The following is a 22,454-nucleotide window of genomic DNA, read 5'->3' as shown; positions in this document are numbered from 1 at the left end:
TTGGAACAAAAAATAATTCTCCTATCGGAAAACAGAATTTTGTCAAAATCTTGACTCAGAAAGGTAGATTTCAACAATTTCCCAAGGGAATTTCTGCTTACAAAAGTCAACCTGACCCTAATCTAAATGTTTTGCAAGCTCCACTTCTGCCACCCACCTCGTGGAGTTGTAGATTCTGAAAATAATCCAGGTAAGACAGGAAATTACAACTCATACAAGGCACAATAGTGACTCTGCCACAGGGAGAAACCGCTGTGAATCACAGGAGATAGAATCCAGCTGTGGAACTACAATTCCCATGAGACATTGTAGCAGCTCAGGGAGAGAGAAAAGATTCTGAAACTAAATGCTCCTATTCAGGAAAATATGAACATTTAGTTTCAGTCAAAAAAAAAAAATGATGAAACATTCTGAATGAACATTTTACAAAACTTTTCGTTCCATGAAAAATTTCACTATTTTGACTTTGTCCCAAACTGGGACAAAAGCCCACTGTTAAAATCTCAGATTTTCCCCATGGATTGGAAAGTCCATTTTTCAGTTAGCTCTAATTGTATCTCATGCATCACATGTAAGGAAATTAAGACTTTTCTTTCAGCCTCTAAATGGTAACTCTGCAGTTAGGAAAGCTGGGAACTACAAATCCTCCTGGATTTCACATGAGGATTTTGTTGTGAAACAGGTTTATGCTGTTCTTAAAATAGAGCAATAGTATTTCCATATGTGATAAGGAACCACAAATCACAGTACTTTTCTGAAGTTCTATATCCACCAAATTTCAGCTGGGAATTTGCAAAGATGTTTTTGATATCATGAAAACAAACTAATTGGGTTTTAAACAAAAAAACAAAACAAAGCAAAGCAAACAACCCCCCCCCCACACACACACACAAATCCCACACTATTTCACATGAGCAGAGCCAGGGAACCTCAATTTATTTCCTTAACCCCCATTATTCTCACTGGGTTCTCATTTAAAAAGTTCTATTTACTTCTGAAACAGAGGAAGATCTATACTGAATGTCATTAATACGTTTATGTGAGGATACTCTACATGGATGTGGGACTGCCCTGAGACCCATGTTCTTGTCCAGATGCAGCCTCCTAGGAGTTTCAGTGAAATAATAAGTCTTATGTGTACCTTTGCTCAGATCACATGCTGACCTCCACTACCTCAGATCTTTGTAAAGTTGTGTGGAAAGCTCTATTTTCCAAGACAGGTGTGGCTATCCAAGATGCCACCGAAAGAAACAGTTGACATTATTATAAGAGGATCAGGTATGAAACTGAGAAATGCAGACCAGTGTTACTAGATAGTTCTTTTTCAGAAGGAAAACTCATGCTAGAACCTATTGTAACCTGATGCTGACGGATGGAGAGAGGAAACGATTTAACTCCTAGTCTTGTGGTGCATCCCATTGCGGTCAATGAGCATAAACAAATGCTGGCACTAAAAGGGTTAATTTGCACTGATGTGGATAATTTGTGCTACAATAATCTGAGATTTTTGAAGGTTTAGTGAGAAATCCACAACTGGGTTTCCATGAAGATTTGCATGGATGGAAAAGCTTTGGATGAAATATTCATCCAGAGAAGAGAAGCCCAGACGCTTGGGGGGGGGGGGGGAGAGAAAGAGAGAGAGGATTCATGTACTCCCACTATTAGGCCACCTAGAACATATTTTATGCCAAAAAGGGTAGGACCTTGGACTGGCAAAACTACTCTGAAAGGGGAACCCCTGTATAGTTTGTTGAAGGGGACATCATTCATGTAAGCAGATAGTCTACTCAAGAGGAAGGCTGATTATCAATGATCAAGGTATTGTGCAAAATGGCAGTTTCTTACACTTGATGACTGATTTTCCCCTCCTCCCCCCAATTCCAGGATGAGTCTCAGAATGCCTGATTAATTTCAGAACTATATATCTTTTGTAAATCAGGAATTGAAAGCTACTGGGAAGAGAGTTTCTATTGCTCTTATTTGAAAATAGACTGTCCAGATTTTTGCTTGGATCCCACAGGAGATATTTTTAGGCCCCATGAACTGGGTTACAATTACTCTAAAATCCCTGAATGGAAGGGATGCTGAAGTGATCCACAGCCCCTCCCAATTTGTCAATTAGTGGCAAGTGGAGAGATTTCATTTATTAAGGATCATCCTTTCTCTGAATCTTTTCCTGGGGAAGGAACCTCCAACTTTGACCTTTTTGAAGGCAGAGACTTAAGTACCATCATAAGGCATTATTGCCAGATCCAAAATCATGGGTTCAAAAAAAAAAAAAATCATGATTTGCATGCTCTTCCTCCCGTCTCCACTCCCCCCAAAAGTCTCAAGATTTTTTAGCCAATGAGGTATTTTTGTGTGCACCATTTGGTTTTTGAGTGTTAAGGTTACACTCAGGTCAATTTTCAACTTATCTCCAGTGCCATGAAGACAGAAACTTGGTTTTATTTAAAAAAAGAAAAGAAAAAAGAAAAGAAAGCGGAGATTCTCACATAATCACTTGATACCAGGAAATGGGACTTAAAGGACACCCAATATTGTGAGATTCATGATAAAGTCTTATGGCTTGGCGACGCTGATAAGATCTTCCCAGAGATTTGTCTCATGCTCCCTTTGTTTGATGGATTTTTAAAAGGTCCTAAAGAGGCTTTCCCTACACTGAACAGAGTATAAAATAGGAAGAACATAGTTCCCAAAAGACTCAATATATCCTGGCTGCTTTGCCAGCAATGATATTTCAATACAGTTATAGAAAGTCTGTCTCGGAATTCCCAAACTGAAGTATGGAAGGGAGTCCAAGTTGCAAAAATTAAGCTACGTAAGAGCCTCAAACTGACACTTCTGTCACAAAGTTTTGGAACACAGGTAAACTTACTTTGTTCCGACGGGATTCCGCAGAATACTGATCCACTCTATGTACTTTTCTTCTTTTCTTTGGAGATGCAACTCGTCTTTCCTGTCTCCTCTTAGGAGTAATCTTTCTCTTAGGTCTCTTAGGCGGAGTAAGAGGTGAGCCATAACTACTCTCCTGTACTGGCGGAGAGAGATGTCTGGACTCAGAAATCCTGACTCAGCTAGCATCGGATACTACAGTGACCTGCATCATCAAATTGAGGAGCATGAAGATCAATGCTTCTTCAATAATATAGGAGTTGGAAAGGGACAATTTAGAGGTCTCTCTCTACAGAGGAACTCACTAAATTGTACTTGAAAGTGGGATAGTAGTTACTCAAGCAACTAATATAAGAGCAAATGAAATTGGTATTTCAGGAGACTGTCAATCAGGCCAATTTTTATGAATATGTACTGTAGTGTTATGAGTATTTCTCTTCAAGTATAAATCACTTCACAAAATATACAAATATACAAAATATGTAACAGTATCAGCTTCACATTTTTAGTGGTATAAATTTTTTTTTTTTTGGTGCGCGCAAGTTCTTGTGTGTGGGGAATCTTAATGAAACATAGAACATTTGACTTGCTGGTTACCACTTCTGCTGGAAGCATCTGTTTACTACAAAGTCACCACACTGACAATCTTGGAAAAGAGTGCAGGGTTGAACCAACATGGAGACTGCACCTTTTGAATAATCTAATAATTTATTAAGGGCAGTGAGAGAAAACTGCATTGTTGCTGACTGTCTTGTACCAGTTGTACGGAAAAATTGAGGACATCAGTCTCCAGAGCTGTCAATATGGCACCTTTTGTGAGCAATACATTATCTATTAAAATAAGTCACTTGAAATGGGTTTATTCATTTTTGTGTATGAATGCTACAGAAGAAGAGACTGGTATGGCCCAGTGTTCCTTTTTCCAATAAGCCCCACTTTAAAGATACGCAGGGTTGCCAAGCACAGCTCTCAATTTTGGCTTGTTCTGTACCTGAGAGATGCTAAGCACCAACACCTTCCATTAATTTTCATGGGAGTTGTGGATTCTCATCACTGCTTAGGACCATCTGTGAACAGTGTGAGATGACACTTACTGGGAGATTATACAGCTAAGTCAGCAGGTAGGAGAAAATGGAACCTGCTAAATGGGCTTGAGGAAAGTCAGTGATTTATAATCATATTTACTTCCATCTACTTAGCCAGTTTCTCTGTTGTTCAGTCACAGAGCTGTATGAATGGAGGGGAAAGAAAAAAAAACAAAAAAGCGTTACCATCCGCCATGCTGTTTCATTGCTTCCAAGGCAAGCAGCTGGAAAGGAGTCCAGTCTCATTCGTCTCTCTCCAGAAAGGCATTTTAATAAAGCAGCACCAGAGTTTTCTTTTTAAAATGTTTCAAGCTTTGTGCAGTCCTGATGAGAGGAGCAGCAGGGAAAGGAAGGATTCTCATTTTACACTGTCCCTGAATAAACTCAGCCAGAGCTTGACAGTGCCAGAGACACACTGGCCAGTGCAAGAAACCTAGATATTTTGAACACTTAGAAGAGCCGTCTCAAGACGGCATGTTAGAGGAGCAGCAGGAACAGAGTTTAGGCATGACAGGTTTTGATCTATTTAGAGCACTTACAGTAGTATGTATATTTATATACTTTAATATATTTTTTTCTTTCAAAGTTAGCCAGGAAGAAAAGCCAAGTTCTTGTTAACCAGCCAAATCTTAGCCTCACTTGAAAAGATTCAGAATAGGGTTATTTCTCTTTTGGGGAGTAAGGGGTCCCTCGGGAAGATGAACAAATCCATCCCCCCTTTCTAGACATGGACATAAAAGGTGAGAACTAGCCAGCCAAAGCTCTGCCTCTCGACCCAGAAGGACAACCCATCAGTGTCACTGCAGAAGCACAGAAGGGAAAAGAAAAAACAGAATTGCGGAAATAACCAAGGGCAGGCACACATTTTAAAATTTCTCATCAATACAGTCTGAAAATAAAGTGAAGCTTTATAACAATCTTCCTAGTTCAAAAGAGCTGTTTGTGAAGGTCTCATTAAAAACAACAATGTTACATTTCTAGTGTAATGCACTTCACTTATACTGCAAGTTATTGTAGTCAACTTATTGGGCAAAATCCTGGTTCTGTTAGCTTCAATCAATGGAACCAAAATTTCACCCATAAATTTTTGAGTACTTCTTTTTATTCCTAAATTTTAATGTACTGTGCCCTCAATGTATAGAATGTTGAGCACTTCCTGCAAGGTTTGAGCGTCAACTGAAGTCCCTGGGAGTTGAAAATGATCAGCACCAGGCAGGATCAAGTTTTTTTTTTTTTTAAATCACAATTTTATAGCTAGTGAGTTAGTAAATTATGCTAAACATCCACTCGACATTGCAAGAATTGTGTTGAATTCCCCACCCCCTCTCTCCATCTAGAGAAGTCAGCAGCAAAGCTGCTTCTCAACTTAGGGAGTATGAGGCAAGAAGAGTTTAATACAAGGAGATTTTCACTTAAAAAAAAGTAAACAAAAACCACCTCTTAAATATACTAGACAATTTTCAAGAGCTTGCTTCCAAGCTTCAGTGTGTTGCTCAACTGCCACAGAGGAAAAACTGGTTAGAACCATTCCAAGTCTAAGTGCTGCCAGTCCTGTACAAAGAAAAATGATGTCAAGCTCCCATTTCTAAGGAAGCAGCTTAGAGAGGTCCCATTGAGGGCTTCCTTCCCAGCTGATTTATGAGACCTTCACAGCTCCCAGAAACGGGGGGAGCATCAAGATAAACATAATACTTTCTAGCTCCTCCCTCCAGAAATCATGCCCCTAGCAAGTCTTAGACTGCTGCACGTTTGTTTTTAAATCCACATTTACAAAATCACGTCTTATCATTGTAAATTTGGGAACTGAAATATGTTCATCCATTAAACAGCCTGTTCTCCATTCAATGAAAGTCAATTTGGTGTGAAGCTATTTAAAGCAAGGTGATTTAAGAGGGGGTTTTGTTTTGTTTTTTTTTGTTTGTCATAATTCCAGGCTAGAGACTTTAGATAGCTATCCAGAAGAATTCCAAGATTATTTTTCCCCCCCATTTTCTAAAAAGACCCAATTAATGTCCTACATTGCACAAAGTAAGGGTTAGCTAGAAACTCAACCTCTGGGAAACATCTTAATCTCACAAGGTACTGAAAATCTCAACTCCCAGTGACCGAGCTAAGCACCTCATAGCATTAGACCCTAAAACAGCTTTTCCAAAGAGCCTATTTAGAGCTCAAAATTTGAAGAACATATGCAATTTCACCTTCAAATTTCACTTTACCTCAGTGAAAAGATACGAGGAAGCGTCTCTTATGTAGAAAGCCTCACTCTAAAGTTACCATTTTCTTTTAGTTTGAGGCACAAGATTTGTCAGTCCTATATTGTGTGTAATTACACAATTTATTATAGGCAGAGGTACTATAAAGCATCAATGGCAGTTCACAGGTATAAGAACCAGGCTTGAATTATTTCAGAGCCTGCCAAGACTTAATCCTAGTATTCCAAATAGTACAGCTACGTCACTTGACTGGAGGTCAGACTCCCATTCGCCCATTAATGCCAACCATGAGAAGACAGATACAGACAGTCAAACAGAACTCCTCCCTTTTTAGCAAGTATTTGGCTTATAGATTTTAGACGGTAAGTTATTTGGACCAGAGAGTCTTTATTCTGCCTGGCACAGCACTGATGACATTGCTGGTGCATAGTGATTTATTAATAATGGCTGACAATTACTTTTAATCACATGCATATATTATTGCTTATGAATCTGTATCCAACTGTTACAGCAGAAATATTGCCTTCATCTAAAGGCATGACTGATATTAGGGAAGGGAACACGGAGAAATTTTTCTGAGAGTTTAGAGATTTTTATGGAAAATTACTGAATGAATAAATGAGAAGAGGTTAACATGTAAGGTGAAATGGAACCCTGGACATTCTAAAGTGTTGTAAAGGCTAGTTTGAGTGCTCCCATCTCTAACAGGAATAGATACAAGGATTTTATGCAAACAGGTTGAGAGATTATACTGGACATATGCACCCCTTGAGTGCATTGTGAGACACAAGTTGCTGAAAGTACTTTGTTGGTAGCCCTAAGAAGTGCAGGTATCTGAAATAGCTCCAAAATTTTAAGTGCTATTGCTTTTATAAATGTTGCTTCCTTTAAAAGGAAGTGTATACGTTTAGTCTTAATTTTAAGAGTTTGATCTTCGCTTCCACAATTTACACTGAATTCAGTGAGAGTTTTGCCTGAGTAAAGTGTCCAAGAGGAACTGCCAAATATTTAGGTGTAGAATGAGTACTGCCTCTCCACATCCCCAAGATAACACGCTCCTGTATAAGCTTTTGGGTGTTCTTGAAAAATGTAGTAATTTGGCAAGTAACCAGTGCAATTCATGCGAGTTCTGAACACCGTCACACTCCTGAGCCCACACTGGTGGACAAAACAGAGGAGGGTGCTTTAAGCACCTCTGGGAAGTGATGGATTTTAAACTCCCTATCTCATGCTGTTAGGACTCCTATGTCCATTTCTGAGGGAACAGTACTAGCAGGGCTAACCCAACCGCTTGTTCATAGACCAAATATTGAAAACCACGGTTTTCCAACTCTAGAAAAGAGTATTATTCAGGCTCCTTCAGATTGTCAATTTTGGAAAAAAAAAATATTCACCCTCTCCTTTCCCCCCAAGGAAACATACCAGAGAAACAAAGATCCTTTTCTGCCTCTCATATAGAGTGTGTATATATTTTTAAGAAGGATAAATTGATTAAGGAGCACTAAATTGTGCTGTTATACCAGCTAATTTCACATCTGAAACCTTTTCCAGGCAAATACCTACATGCTTAATGTGAACTTTACACATTTCACTATTCATATCACACAGAGAGGGGGCTTCTAGACCAGAGGTACAGTTCTCAATGTCAAATGACCCTTGGTCATAAGTTCTTGTTTATTTTAGCCAATTGTCTTCCCTTTCTGACAGATAGGAAGAGCACTTAGAGATAATAAAGACACCTCAACTCAGGAGTAAAGGGTTAGCACATATTCGATAGGTCACGGTTGATCCTTGAGATGTGTAACTTTTATACAGGAAAAAACTATACTAACCTCAGAGCCAAAAGGACCATATCTGTGACCAGCAGCATCTGGTTGTTCAGAGTAGAAAGCATAAACATAAGGCCTGAAAGAAAGATTTTGTTCAGAATAGTCTGCTTTCAACCACAAGAAGAAGAAGAAATTGCCAGGTCAGCCTATCAACTATTGTTTGCCATATGTAAAAAATTGGTGCTCAGTCAGATGTTCTGGAGCAACTAATTGCTTGATCATACTTTGGAAAACTTCATTAGATAACAGAGCACACAGTCTGAGGACACTCACTCTCCCTTTGTTCCATATGAAGGAGAGATCATGATACCAGCTCACATGGGCTATGCAGCCTGCAGCATGTGAGAACTTATATAATAAAAAAAACAATTAAGATCTTGACATTTTCTCAAGCTTCAGGGTGCAGCTTCTGCATTTACCACTGCCTAGAAGTTTATTAAGCCACATTAGATTAAGTAGCATAAAACGGCCAACATTAATCCATGTAATTAAAATGTTCCCCAATAATCAAAGAACATTTGCATCAGAGGTTTTTTGAGGAGGATTGAAACACTACTGGTTAAAAGCTAAGAGCAACAACAAATAGTAATACTGAATGCTGGCAAGAATAATTTTTAACACTAACATTCCAGCTGTTTCTGCAGCTCCAGCTACTTTTAAAGAGAAGATAAGTTGGAAGTTTACAAAAAAGGAACACTACATGAATTACCTTTCATTGTCTGGTAGGGTTAGCCACTGCAGTATTGTTAATATTCTGCGTTCATGGGGGATGACACTAGACCACAAAATAAAAATAGGTTTAGTTATTGTTGTATACAGAAAAGATAATCATTAGGTATCCTATGATCTGGACCTATCATGGACAAGCCAATCTTTTTCTGCTCTTAGAGTTCAAATTTCATTCCCATTTTGCAGCTCAAGTTATTGCTCATCTCCTGCAACTCTATGTGTTATACTAAAAAGATAGTCCGATTAATCTCTCTCATTTGAGCCACCACGCTCAAGGAAATAGTTCATTTTTCTACTATCCTATGTAGTAGTGGATAAGGACCCATTCCTGTAAATTTTTATTCATGTGAGTAGTCCTTGCTCATAACAGTAGTTTTACTGAAGTCAACAGTACTGCCAGCCTAAGTAAGGACTACTCACATTAGTAGCATTTGCATGATCTGCTCCCACTACTACTGGGACTTTTCAGCTTGGAAAAGAGATGACTAAAGGGGATATTATAAAATCATGACTGGTATGGAGAAAGTCAATAAGGAAGTGTTATTTACTCCTTCTCCAGAACACAAGAACTAGGGGTCACCAAATGAAATTAATAGGCAGCGGGTTTTAAAAAAAAAAAAAAAAAAAAAACAGAAGTATTTCTTCACACAACGCACAGTAAGCCTGTGGAACTCCTTGACAGAGGATGTTGTGAAGGCCAAGACTATAACAGGGTTCAAAAAAGAACTAGATAAGTTCATGGAGGATAGGGCCATTAATGGCTATTAGCCAGGATGGGGAGGGATGGTGTCCCTAGCCTCTGTTTGCCAGAAGCTGGGAATGGGCGACAGAGGATGGATCACTTGGTGATTACCTGCTCTGTTCATTCCCTCTCGGTCACATGGCATTAGCCACTGTTGGAAGACTGTATACTGGGCTAGATGGACCTTTGGTCTGACCCAGCGTGGCCATTCTTATGAAGTTATTAGAAAGGCTCACATGGACTTTGGTGGGAACTGAATCAGGTCTTAAATTGGTATTAAACCAGTTCCTCTCACACAGATAGGAAACCCCCTTGGGGTTCAGAGAGCATGGCCCTTTAAATCTTTTTCCTGAGACGGAAGTGCTGATTGTTCCAGAAGGAGGAAGTGCTGTTGGGAGCAGGGAGGGAGTGTGTGGGTGTGGGTGTGGGTGTGGGTGTGGAGCACTGGACAGAAGGGCTGCAGCAAGCAGGCCCTCACAGAGGGAAGCAGCCAAGGACTTGTGTGAAGCCTGGGAAGGAAAGAGCGGCCGGTCGGGGACACCCCAGGACCAGAGCCAGGAGGAGCACTGTGCCAGGGAGGAATCGGCCGAGAAGGACAAAGCGGAGCTGGACTCAGTATCACTGCTGCCCAGAGCTGCATGGGGTGGTGAGTACTGGGGCTTGTGACCTTGCATTGGGAATAAAGAGGGAGGCTGTTAGCTAGTTAAGTGGGGAGGTTGTCGCTCTATGTGGCTTTGCAGAGAGCGGCAGAAGAGGGATTTGTTGGGGAAAGATTCCTGTGTGTACACAAAGTAAAACTATTTCCCCATGGTATTTCTCCCCCCATCCCACCCCCACTGTTCCTCTGATATTCTTGTTAACTGCTGGAATTAGCCTACCTTGCTTGCCACCATGAAAGGTTTTCCTCCTTTCCCCCCCCCTGCTGCTGGTGATGGCTTATCTTAAGTGATCACTCTCCTTACAGTGTGTATGATAAACCCATTGTTTCATGTTCTCTCTGTGTGTGTGTGTGTGTATATAAATCTCTCCTCTGTTTTTTCCACCAAATGCATCCGATGAAGTGAGCTGTAGCTCACGAAAGCTTATGCTCTAATAAATTTGTTAGTCTCTAAGGTGCCACAAGTCCTCCTTTTCTTTTTGTTAAAGCAGCATTTCTCTTTTTGGCTCATGGTTTCACTACATGGCTGTCCCCCTATGCTGTCAAAGTCCACCATAGATGATGGAAGCCATTTTGAAAGTGGGCACTTAATCATGGAATTCTCTGTAGTACAACATTCACCAGATTCTCCTGTACAAGTAAATTCCAGTTACGAAGAATGGAGAAGAAAAAAAAATTACCATTAATCCTAAAAAAATTATTCCTCAAAACATAGTGAGTTTAACTATATGGTAAGTTTGAAGAGTCTGCATCACTCCATTACACAAGTCATTTGGTAATAATAAAGGGTTTGCTAAATTTCTTAAGGGACAACTTACAAATTCTCAAACAAAAAACAACGTTAATTCTGGGCCCAAAGTGCACGTGCTATAATTCTGGGGAGTATACACACTCTTCAGACATACAGCAGCTGAATCCCTACTTACAGAATTATTTCAAGTTCGCATTTAACTATGAAACCACATAATAGATTCTAAATAATGTGAATTACTTAAAACCATTAGTCACCATGCCCAGCATGACTAGATAGTGGTAGCATATTTTCCTAACAGCATCCTTCAACTACCTGAAGGTTAGAAGTCATGCAGATTAGGAGTGGGGGTATGGCAGTGGGAGCTTCTGTCTATCAGACATTTTCATAGCGGTCACAGATCCACAGGATCTGTGGTACGCCCTAGCTTTTACACAGTCTCTTGGACCAAGGGAGCTCATTCTTTCTTAAGAGTAGGCTCTGCAGACTCATCTCAGAGGCTGAATCTCTAAGCTTCATCACTCCTGCTTCACATCATGAGCTCTGCCCAACACCACCTGAAAGACTCCTAGGCCTTGTCTACACTGCCACTTTACAGTGCTAAAAACGCTCACTCAGGGGTGTGAAAAAACACCCCCCCCCCCATGAGCGATGCAAGTTTCAGCGCTCTGAAGTGGCAGTGTAGACAGTGCTCCCAGCGCTGGTTGCTACTCTCCTCGTGGGGGTGTTTTTTTTTTTTTAAAAGCACTGGGAGAGCTCTCTCCCAGTGCTGGTGCTCCAACTACACAGCCATGTACGGCAGCGCTTTAATGTTGGTAGTGAAGACATACCCCTAGTCAGAAACTTTTACTCTCTTCAGGGACACAGGCACCTCAGCAAGTATTTGCAGTTGCATCAGACAGCCTTTCCAAAACAAAGCAGGGTTTGAGAGTCAACTGGAACACAGCTTTGGAAGTCCTCAGCACAGAGAAGCAGAGTCCACCCAGTGACACCAGAGCAATCTGCTAGCCACGCTGCTATGGACTCCATTTCAATGTCTGTGTCCCTTTGTCTGTCCAAAGGGACAGCAGTCCAGCCTTTCCCAAATGTCAACTATCTCCTGCCCGTCACCTCTCAGACCTTTGTTCTCGAGCTGGCCTCTACTCAGCCCTCCTGCTGAGAGGTGGGGAGAAAGCCTCCTTCCTCTTGGTTGATTGATTGCTAGGTGTCAATGTACTGTCCACCAGGAGCTTCCATGGTCTTCCTAGATTTTCCATTGACATCGGTTAGCCTCAGCCAATCCTTTAATGACCCAGTAAGTCCACCCCAGACATCTAGGCAGCACACACACTTCATGCCTCCTGCATTGCCCCAAAAGCAGATTTAACCCGTTAGCCCCCACTGGGTAGAAATGCAAAGTACAGGGGGAAACTGAAGCACACACAGGATTCATAAAAAAAGATTACAGAAAATTCCCATATCACCACAATAGCACATATCATTATGATATTCAAGAGCATAATTCTGGTGGAAGGCTTTATCAAAAAAATGGGAAAGATTCATTTAATACTTCGAGCCAAACATACTCTGCTCTCTTCCAGCAAGGAGTTCCACAACAGGACCTCTGCTGCCAAAGTTTGTCAGAAGGAAGAAGATGGGATCTCACTTCACTTTAGTAATCTTTCAGAGCTCAGAAATGATACAAATCCAGCCATTTTCAGATAGATAGATGGCCGGCTGAGTGTGGGATTAGGCAGTAAAGGAGAACAGCAGCAGGGATCCTCAGAATTGTCTTCTGGATTGGAGCAAGGAGAAGAGGGTATTTTATCCAAAACATGAACAATTGTTTTTAAAAGACAAATTGTTTCATTTGAGGGGGAAATTTCTGAATTCATTAGGCTGTAGCGCTAGCACATTTTCATCATGCCAAATGCTGTAAGTGGCAGGAGGGCAGAAGAGGCTCCTATAAACACCCATCACACAGAATATCAGGGTTGGAAGAGACCTCAGGAGGTCATCTAGTCCAACCCCCTGCTCAGAGCAGGGCCAATCCCCAACTAAATCATCCCAGCCAGGGCTGTGTCAAGCCAGGCCTTAAAAACCTCTAAGGATGGAGAGTCCACCACCTCCATAGGTAACCCATTCCAGTGCTTCACCACCCTCCTAGTGAAATAGTGTTTCCTAATAGCCAACCTAGAGCTCCCCCACTGCAACTTGATCCCATTGCTTCTTGTTCTGTCATCTGCCACCACTGAGAACAGACGAGCTCCATCCTCTTTGGAACCCCCCTTCAGGTAGTTGAAGGCTGCTATCAAATCCCCCCTCACTCTTCTCTTCTGCATCCAAGGGTTAAAAGAATATGTTGCTGATAAGGCCTGGTCTACACTTAAAAGTTAGGTTGACATAGCTATGGCATTCAGGGGTCTGAAAGATATACCCAGCTGAGCCCTGTAGCTTTGCCAACTTAAACACCTGGTGTAGACGCAGCGAGATTGACAAGACTACTTCCCTTGACCTAGTTATGGGAAACTGGAATTCCTACAGCAACAGGAGGAGAAACAAAACAAAACCAACCACTACACAACAGGCATTTACAGAGATATAACTACAGTGCCGTAGCTGTGCCACCGTAGCACCCATAGTCTAGACATGGCCTGAGACTAAGCTGCCAGATAACATTCAGCTAAAGTTGAGCAATACAATTAACATAACCACACTTATTTTTCACTCAGGAGCCCTCCACAAAGAGGTCTTCAGGCTCTGGACCAAGGTAAATGTCACATTATAATACATTATTTAACAAATTATAAAGAAACCACAGTGGGGGGTGGGAAATGGGGTGGGGTTTAAAAAAAAAAAAAAGCTAAGCTTTCTTTGACTGGGAAGCTATTGAATGATTAGAGCCAGGGAAACTAATGAACATTAAACTTACACCAAATTAAGTCTGAATTATTTGCTAAAGGTCTCCAGAAATAAAGGTCACTTACACAGACCAGAAGAATGTCCCAGCTTTCACCCCTTGCTTGGTAGCAGTAATCCATATCTAATGAGGAAAATATAAAAGGATTATAATAGTACTCAAGTCTTGATTTAAAAAAGAAAATTAAAGCAAATTTTCAAAACATGTTTTCCTACCATAAACAAGAAAGTAAAGTATAGCCTTTAGAATCCCATCTCAAATTTGAGCATTTGTAAGAAGACATGCTGTTCTATACAGATTTTGGGAAGTGAGTTATTGCTTAGTCAGCCATGCTGAGGTATGCAGTGTTGTAGCCAAGTGGTCCCAGGATACGAGAGAGAGGGAGAATTAGTAAGGTAATATTTTTTATTGGACCAACTTCTGTTGGGGGGGGTGGCTTTTGAGCTTACACTTCAGTTTACACTGAACAGCGCCTCTTCAGGTCTGGGAATTAAGAAGAAGAGCTCTATGCAAGCTCAAAAGCTCGTCTCCCTCACCAACAGAAGTTGGTCCAATAAAAGATATTACCTCACCCACCTTGTCCTGCAGCCATGTGGAGGGTCATTTTACACTTTTCTTCCATTTCACCTTAAATCTCCATTATTATTCTAACAGAAAGTGATGTAGGTGCGTGGCCTACATGAGGCACTTCTAGCCATTGTAGCCATCAAAGGACAGCAATATCCCATTTTGGCCTCTATCTGATCAAAACTGGGAGAACACCAATTTAGCAAACAACTGTCAAAAATATCAGAGTAGCAGCCGTATTAGTCTGTATCCGCAAAAAGAAAAAAGGAGTACTTGTGGCACCTTAGAGACTAAAATTTATTTGAGCATAAGCTTTCATGAGCTACAGCCCAAAGTAAGCTGTAGCTCATGAAAGCTTATGCTCAAATAAATTTTAGTCTAAGGTGCCACAAGTACTCCTTTTTCTATTTGAGCATAAGCTTTCATGAGCTACAGCTACTTGGGCTGTAGCTCATGAAAGCTTATGCTCAAATAAATTTGTTAGTCTCTAAGGTGCCACAAGTACTCCTAGTTTGAGTAACAAATTTTTGACAAAAAGAAAAGACGACATGCCTGGAAGATTTTCAACAAAAAAACTCCACACACTTTGGCTTAACAAGAAATAAATATTTCCAATGGCCACGTATCAGAAAATACCTCTCAACTCGGAACTTTGTGTCATATATGTTCATCATCATCTTATAGATGGTTGCCTGTGCATGAATTTCACAGCCACATCCCGAGTTTTCTGCACACATCTTATTTTAGTCTTAACTGAACTAATTTAATGAAGTGTTGAAGTGCTATGAAAACGGAGATTTTTATATTTGAGACTACTGTTAATAAACATTTAACCTAGGTACATTGTTCTCATTACACAACGATATTAATAAGCACCTTCACTCCTCCTTTCAATCTACTTTTCTCCCCTTGAAAAGCTCCATAGTTGATCTCTGCACCCTCAATGCCTCCAAACCTTATTTCACATTTTTTTTTGTTTTACTGTCTGCTTACAGTTGTTGGCTAGAAAATAAAGATCAGTCAAGTCCTCCAACAGTAGCTAAAGCTATGTATCCATCCTAATTAGGATTACTACTGAAACTAACCATGACCACGTCTATTTCTAGGTAGTGATTCTAAGCACATGCACCAAGAGACACCCTCCTTCTGACCAAGCTAGTAAAACGGAAGTAGCTTTGACAGACTAATGATTAGGACTGGCACACTTTGCCAAGGCATCCTGCATATCAGCTGAGAGGTTGATAGTTGGTTTTAATTCTGATCCTCTGCCCAGACTCTTTACAAAAGTCCTGCTGAAAGGCACACACAGATCAGGGCATGTTCTGTGAACACCACAGTTTTGCTTGGAATACGAGTCTCCATGTGTAAGACCTGTCTACTTTTCAACGTTCTGCTCACATGAAGCCTGCGTCTGAAAGCCCTCTGTGTGTGAGACGCCCACTGAAGTCCATGAAAACTTCTACATATAACAGCCTTACAGGACTGAGTTTAAGATGTGACAAGAGACAGCCCAGTAGAGTTAAATCCTCTACATTATAAACTGTTCTGTGAATAGATACAAGGGTAGCATGGGCAGTGGCAGTACCAGTACAAGCTTCCCGACACTGTACTCGAGCAACCTATCCTATCACTGAGAAAGTAGTTCTTCCTCCATGCCTACCTAACATTGGTGAGACTGCAATTATATTGGTATTGGAACATGGACTCAGTAGACCTGAAATTAGTCCAACTCCTCCTCAAACAATGAGCACTCAGAAGTCATAAAAGACTAACTACTCATACAGTCGATATTTGAACTGATGCCTTATAGAAAGGGAAGAGGGTGTCTAAATCAGTTTCTTATCCTTGGCAGACTACCATCATGATAAATTTAGCTCTATGCTACACGGACAATAAGATACTACAGGATCATTTGAAAAGCTACTTTGGTTTATTGTTGTAGAACTAAAAGGAAAAAAGTTTGCTGTAATGCAATTTTCATGCCCAGATCCACAACAACAACAAAAAATTGGAAGCAATTTTTCGGGGCATCTGACGAGGAGACTGCATGGTCATTCAGATGTAACATATAGATGCACAGTTTTAATATTAAACACCAAACCAAGTTTAGAATTACAGCAGACATATTAGATTGAATTTAGTGTCCTAAAAGAGCAGGATATAGTTGTCCCATGCCCCTACTCCTCCCAATGGATAACATAATATAATTAAAATGAATACTACAAATGATTTTAGCCTAAATGCCAATTGTAGACAACAAAAATAAGGCTGACATCCTATCCCTCCCTCCAGAACAGCAAGAGTTGAGAATAAAGCATGGGGGTTATCTTTGAACGTCCTCCCTCACTGGTTTGAGTCACAACTTTAAAGTTATATAAGCCTCAAAGTCCCTGTACTGTACCTATAAATTTAAATGTATTTTACAATCCTCTCTGGCTAGCATGTTTGTTCAGGTCAGTTATCCCAAAGTTTGCTGTGTTTGGTTTTGCAAGGTCAGCACCATTTGTGAGTTTAAGTCATTTATTTGCTATATGTAAATAAATCAGTTTTAGCTGCTAGTGGAAACTATATCATGTAACATGCATGTACCTTATATAACATCACACCACACCCAGTATCGCAAGCTATAGTAGGTCTATATTATTATAGTACCCTACTAGCACAAAGGGGAGAGGATAACATTTCAAACATTATCCAGCATTCCCTATTACTGTGTATCACAAAAATTAGAGTATGTTTAATTTCTCCAGCGCAGAAAAGTCTGTTGTATTAAGGACCCAAAGATTCAGCTCTAGTGCAAAAGCCAGTACTTAAATCCATCTTAGAAGATGAACTATTTTGCATGTTTACAGCGTCATATTAATGCCTTTAAACACCTCTGAATTATAGTATTACTCTATTCCTTTTATTAATAGGTAGACACAAAGAAGTTAAGCAACTTGTTCAACGTTACACAGGACATAAGTGGCAGCGCCTAGGAACAGAACCTCTGAGTCCTCAGAACCCCCAATCTGCTGGTCAAACTGCTAGACAATACTGCCTTTGTGTATGTACATTACTATAAGGAAAATCAATTGAAATGGCTCTTGGACTAGATTGTGAAAGCCAGCAAAGTGCAACATCTATCTATTTTTAATCTTTTGTGGAAAAATAAGTTCCAAATCACTTCATAAAGCTTTCCCAGTATTTGTTGCATTATGAAAAGTACGGGCAAAAGCACATCCTAGGCCAAGGCCAATATAAAGTAAATGCACTGCATTTTGGCTCTTGTGGGATCACTGTACAAACACTTCTTCTGCAAGCTGGCCAAGGAGGGAAATTCTGGTCAGAAGCAGAGGTTCTGTATACACCATCTGTGGTTGAGGAGAGGCAATGCCTGGGTGGGAAATCCCTTTCTCATTAAGAAATGGGCAGGGGGGGGAAGAGGGGAGAGGGGAATTGCACAGTAATTTACAGGGTTTCTGAGGTAAATCAATGCATTCAAATTTGGTACAACTATGTAGAATTAAAACCAGAGCTGTTTTGTGTGTATATACTACCAAAAGGTAAAAAATATACAGTAACCTCTTCCCTACCATGCACCTTTTATCTGACTGAGATAATTATGTGACTAAGTAGTTTAGCACAATTGCCCTCCGGCACAGTCAGACATTTTTGGTGTCAGAAAGCTATTACCTAGTAATTGGCTGAGATAGGGTCAGACAAACAGGGTGGATTTGCCAATTTAAGGCCAAAAAAGTTGCTTATGGAATGAAATTCTTATGGATATCCATTTTCTCCCTATTGACCATGAAGGATCAGGAAAATATCATTTTAAACTATTGATAGGTCTTTTACAATAGAAAGGCTGGATGTAGCTTCCTGCAGAGCCCCATCTCTCCTTTTAATCTCACCATTTTATCAATACTATTCCTATGTTGGTTGAAAGAGACTATTTGAGTCAACTATGAAGTTCCTTATTCCCTCAGGAAATATTCCAGCTGCCTCCATGCTGCCAGTCCCTGCTAGCCTGAGCTTGATCCTTTGATAGCCAATGCAACATATTCCTGTTAAACAGAGGCAAATCTGATTGGTTTCAAAAATAGAGATTGCTTAGATGTAGGACTTGTTTTTCCCCCTGAAACTGACATATTTCTAATCTAAGTAGTACTTGGACCTAATGTCTAGAGACTATAAACACAGCATTGAGACACAACATGTATTCCAGTGACTCATTAATATACAGCAGCTACAAGTAAGGAGGTGGTTTAGGAACATGATGTTCCTTTTTGGAGCCTCAGCTGGCCAGCAGCACAGTTCAGTGCTTCTCACTAGGCCCTTCTGAACTCTTACTTCAAGGTCAAAAAACCCACCACACCTCCAAGAATTGTTAAATGCTTCCAGTCTCAATTTAAAGTGAAAGTAAAACTTCAGAAAAAGCCAGCCAGCCATGACACAGGAGACAAATCCAGGCTAATGACCAGAAATGCTACAAAAAAGCATATGCATTGTACTGTGGTTTTTATACAGCCATGATTTAAAAGTCAGTGGACAAAAAAAGCTGGAAAAGTACAAGGCCTTTTTTGGAAGAAAGTGTGGGCCTACTGATTCCTTCACTGTAGGATAAGTGGCATTCACCCATTTGAGTTTATTCCTGAAAAACAGGAAGCTTAAAAATTTCTACAAATCTGATTTGGCATTGAATGAAGATTTTGAGCTTCATTAAAAAAAAGATCAGTGCTGTACACTGAAAATAAAGCTTTTCAGAGTATAAGTCATCCAGAAGGGTTTATCCTCTCCTAAGAGAGGCTCCAAAACTGGGAAATTTCTCTGGGACACTATAAAACCCTGCCATAGGTCCTGGAGATCCAACACACTTTGCATTTTTATTACCCATTTCTATTTGATTTTTTAAGCAACTTATTCCTATAGTAGGAGCATTGGTTGAGGAGGGAAGAAAGGGGTTGGTCTACTGATAAGGCTAAGTGTGATTTCCATGGTTCATAGAGCATATAAACTATTCTACAGAAGAAAAATACACCATCTGATCAGTATTTTCAAAAATGAATATGGCTTTGATAACTGGAGACCTTTAGATTTGTTCTATGGTTAGAATAGAGGTCAAACACTGAGAAGGGAACCGCGAGCATCAAGAAACAGTTTTTTAGTTCCTCCTTTGAGACCACTGGCCCAGATGCCTATTATCTCTATGGATATCAGCTAGGGATAAAACATTTTATTTGCACATGGATGGTACCATGTGCCACTTTTTTAAATAAATAAATAGTAAAATCTTGTTTTCAGTACTCTGAGAATTAGGTTGTTGAATTCACATGATCAGGTTTTAAATGCTACTTACTGCACCCTGAAGTATTTACAAAAACTAGCCATGGGGTTTTTTTTTTTTTACATGCCCTCAAGTTACCTTCTGATAAATACTCCCTTGGAAATAAAATACAAGTTTTCTGCCAAATCCCACCAATTTCACATGGTGATCTCTGTGTGTTCCTATGAGATGCTGATCACCAAAGTGAACTTTTTAATTATAATTATTACACAATCATCCAAAGCCTGCATTGAACCAATTCTCTACCCTACCTTTCCACCCAGGATAGGATATTTCTGAACCACCACACACAATTCAATTCACACCCTGCCCCATAACGCCATACTGTAAAGCATGTAACCCTCAGGAAGCTTGCCCTGACACACACACACACACACACACACTACTTTATCTTATTCCCAATTTCACTGTGTCATCTTGAACAATTCAGCTCCCTCGTTGAGTTTTACATCAACCAGATAGTTAGATAAAGCAATAGGCTGACTCTGGGCAGGAGCAGGACTAAGCTATAGAATACTTTTTACTCATACAGAGTTGTAGAATAGCTTTCCTCAGCAACACCTTTCGTCATTTGTATTTTGCTGGTTGCTCTCCAAATTTCCTTGAGTTTGCTAAAAAGATTAAACTCTGAGGTATCCAAAACTGTATTTGATATTCTTGTGACCTCACCAGTAGCAGACAGAAAGAGTCCCTTCCACCCTGGTTATGAACGTGTAGTTTAAGAGCCATTTGGGTTTTTTTGGCCATCTTATTTTCCACCCTCTCCATCACTTGGTCTCTGTCAGGGTTACTGCTTTCACAAGCCTCTCCTCCCTCATTGAGTATCTGCGGTTTGGGGTTTTTCCTCCCTTAGGTATTAACTTGCATTTTTCCAGGTAGGCTTTTAATTTTTTATTTTAGTAATGCTTTTTGCCCCTTAAAATTCTCTAGACCAATCACATTTCAGTATCCTCAATAGTGTTTGCAACTCCAACCAGTACGATCTGAGAGTTTAACACCGTCAGGACATTAGTTGTTCCATAACTCCCCCATAATCATGTCATCACCATTTCTCATGGCCCTTTGTTTAGAGTCTTCAGGCACTTTTGATTGCCAGTGACAGTATTCTGGAACACATTTGCAAGAACTAGCTGGTCTACATCCCACTCAACACAGTAGGTGATGTGGCATCTACAGCGCTAAGTCAATCTTCAGCACTTAAGTGGTCTTTCATATTCAAACACTGTATGAAGCCAGGCCCTGTCTTTTACATTCTTCCCATTTGGAATGAAAAAAAGTGGTGGCAAATATTTAGATTGCACCTAATTCTCATTGAATTTCAATGCAAAATAACTGCTTTGAGGTCCCTTTGAAAACTACAGCCTTATAGCTGAAGAACTAATGGCCCAGAGTAAAGGTCCAAAGCTAGTTTAAAATTCAAGATCAGATGTTTTTCTTGGAAGATACGCTCTTGTTCAACTAGAGCATGAATTAATTCAGGGAAGTGTTATGGCTTGTGTTATGCAGGAGGTCAGAGTAGGTGGTGATCATAATTGTCCCTTTGGTCTTAAAAAAAATAAAATAAAAACCTATGAAAGTTGTGTCATGTTACAAATCTGGTGTGTTAATATGTTCCACTAGTATCTCACGCACACAGTACCAGAAGTTGCAGGGGGAAGGAGGGAGTTTCCTGGTCCTGCTCACAGACCAGAGGGCTCTGTAGAAAAGTGTGAAAGCAAAGCCAGTCTGAAATAAAAGTCCATTTAAAGCTAAGCAAGATGAGTTTTGTCTCACTGCCTTAGGAAGCTGGCTGTTCACCCACCCTCTCTGATTCTGGGGTCTTGTGTATTATTGTTCTGAATTCTAAGAAATAAAAGCAACACAACCTTCCTGCAAGAGTATATGTTTTTATCTAATTCTGTGTGTGTATGTTTAGAACAGAACTAAAACCTGACAAACCTGTAATGTGCAAATTAAAGGGAAACGCTATAGAATCTTAGAACTGTATGGCTAGAGAGGACATCAAGAGATCTTCCAGTCCAGGGATACTCTGATCTCAGAGGTTCAGGAGCAAAAATTAGCAATCAACATTCCCAAAAGAGTCACAATAGTGTGAATTCATTGTTTCATTTACTATTTCACACACACACACACACACACACACACACACACATTACTGACCAAGTATTATTTTGAAACATAATACCCTGATTGGTGAATAATTAAAATCACACAGCGTTTGAATATCACGTGCTGCAAAGAGCCATAGGAGACACATTAAAAAGCCACATGTGGCTTGCAAGCCTCAGTCTGAGTATCACTGTTTTAGTCCATTCCCCTCCACTGAGGCAGAATACATATACTTTGGACATATGCCACACACTGAAAATATACTGATTTGAGTTAAACTGTGCTGCCTAAAACAAGATATTTCTAACTACATCTAGTTCACACTTACCAACAAGAGCCATGTTGCATAATCAATGGTTTTACTATTCTGAAAAGCGAGAGCCAACTCAAAAGTTACATTAAAATGACAAACTGGGCCAGATGTCAGGAGATTAGGTTCAAATTGTTCACAGATGTATTTTTATTGCTACTATTATTGGCTGTATTCCAAAGCACAGGAGAAAAAAAATGTCTGAAACTTACTGGTTGACCTCCCCACCATCTGTGATTGAATTTCTCTCGCCCTCGAAGACTGAAGCTGGCATCAAATACAGGGTCATACATTGAATTGCCAACAATTCCATGTGATTCAGGATAGAGTCCCTTTGTGCA

At 40.2% G+C, this 22,454-nt stretch overlaps 1 protein-coding gene across 3 annotated transcripts in view; it reads right to left on the bottom strand.

Moving 5' to 3' along the window:
- Positions 1–22,454, bottom strand: part of ENPP2 (ectonucleotide pyrophosphatase/phosphodiesterase 2) — a 116,912-nt gene that overhangs the window by 29,623 nt on the left and 64,835 nt on the right. For 2 of the 3 annotated variants that reach the window (XM_038392612.2, XM_038392611.2), the window contains exons 8-11: positions 22,326–22,445; positions 13,869–13,924; positions 8,732–8,797; positions 8,026–8,098 (exon numbers count right to left, since the gene is read on the bottom strand). In XM_038392612.2, coding sequence (XP_038248540.1) covers positions 8,026–8,098; positions 8,732–8,797; positions 13,869–13,924; positions 22,326–22,445 — 315 coding nt within the window. Of the gene's footprint in view, positions 1–2,878; positions 3,032–8,025; positions 8,099–8,731; positions 8,798–13,868; positions 13,925–22,325; positions 22,446–22,454 lie in introns of all 3 variants that reach the window. The other variant, XM_038392613.2, reaches the window with a different exon arrangement.

The sequence above is a fragment of the Dermochelys coriacea genome, chromosome 2 (genome assembly GCF_009764565.3).
Source record: "Dermochelys coriacea isolate rDerCor1 chromosome 2, rDerCor1.pri.v4, whole genome shotgun sequence".
In the NCBI taxonomy this organism is placed as follows: domain Eukaryota; kingdom Metazoa; phylum Chordata; order Testudines; family Dermochelyidae; genus Dermochelys; species Dermochelys coriacea.
This window is presented reverse-complemented; position numbering and strand designations above follow the sequence as displayed.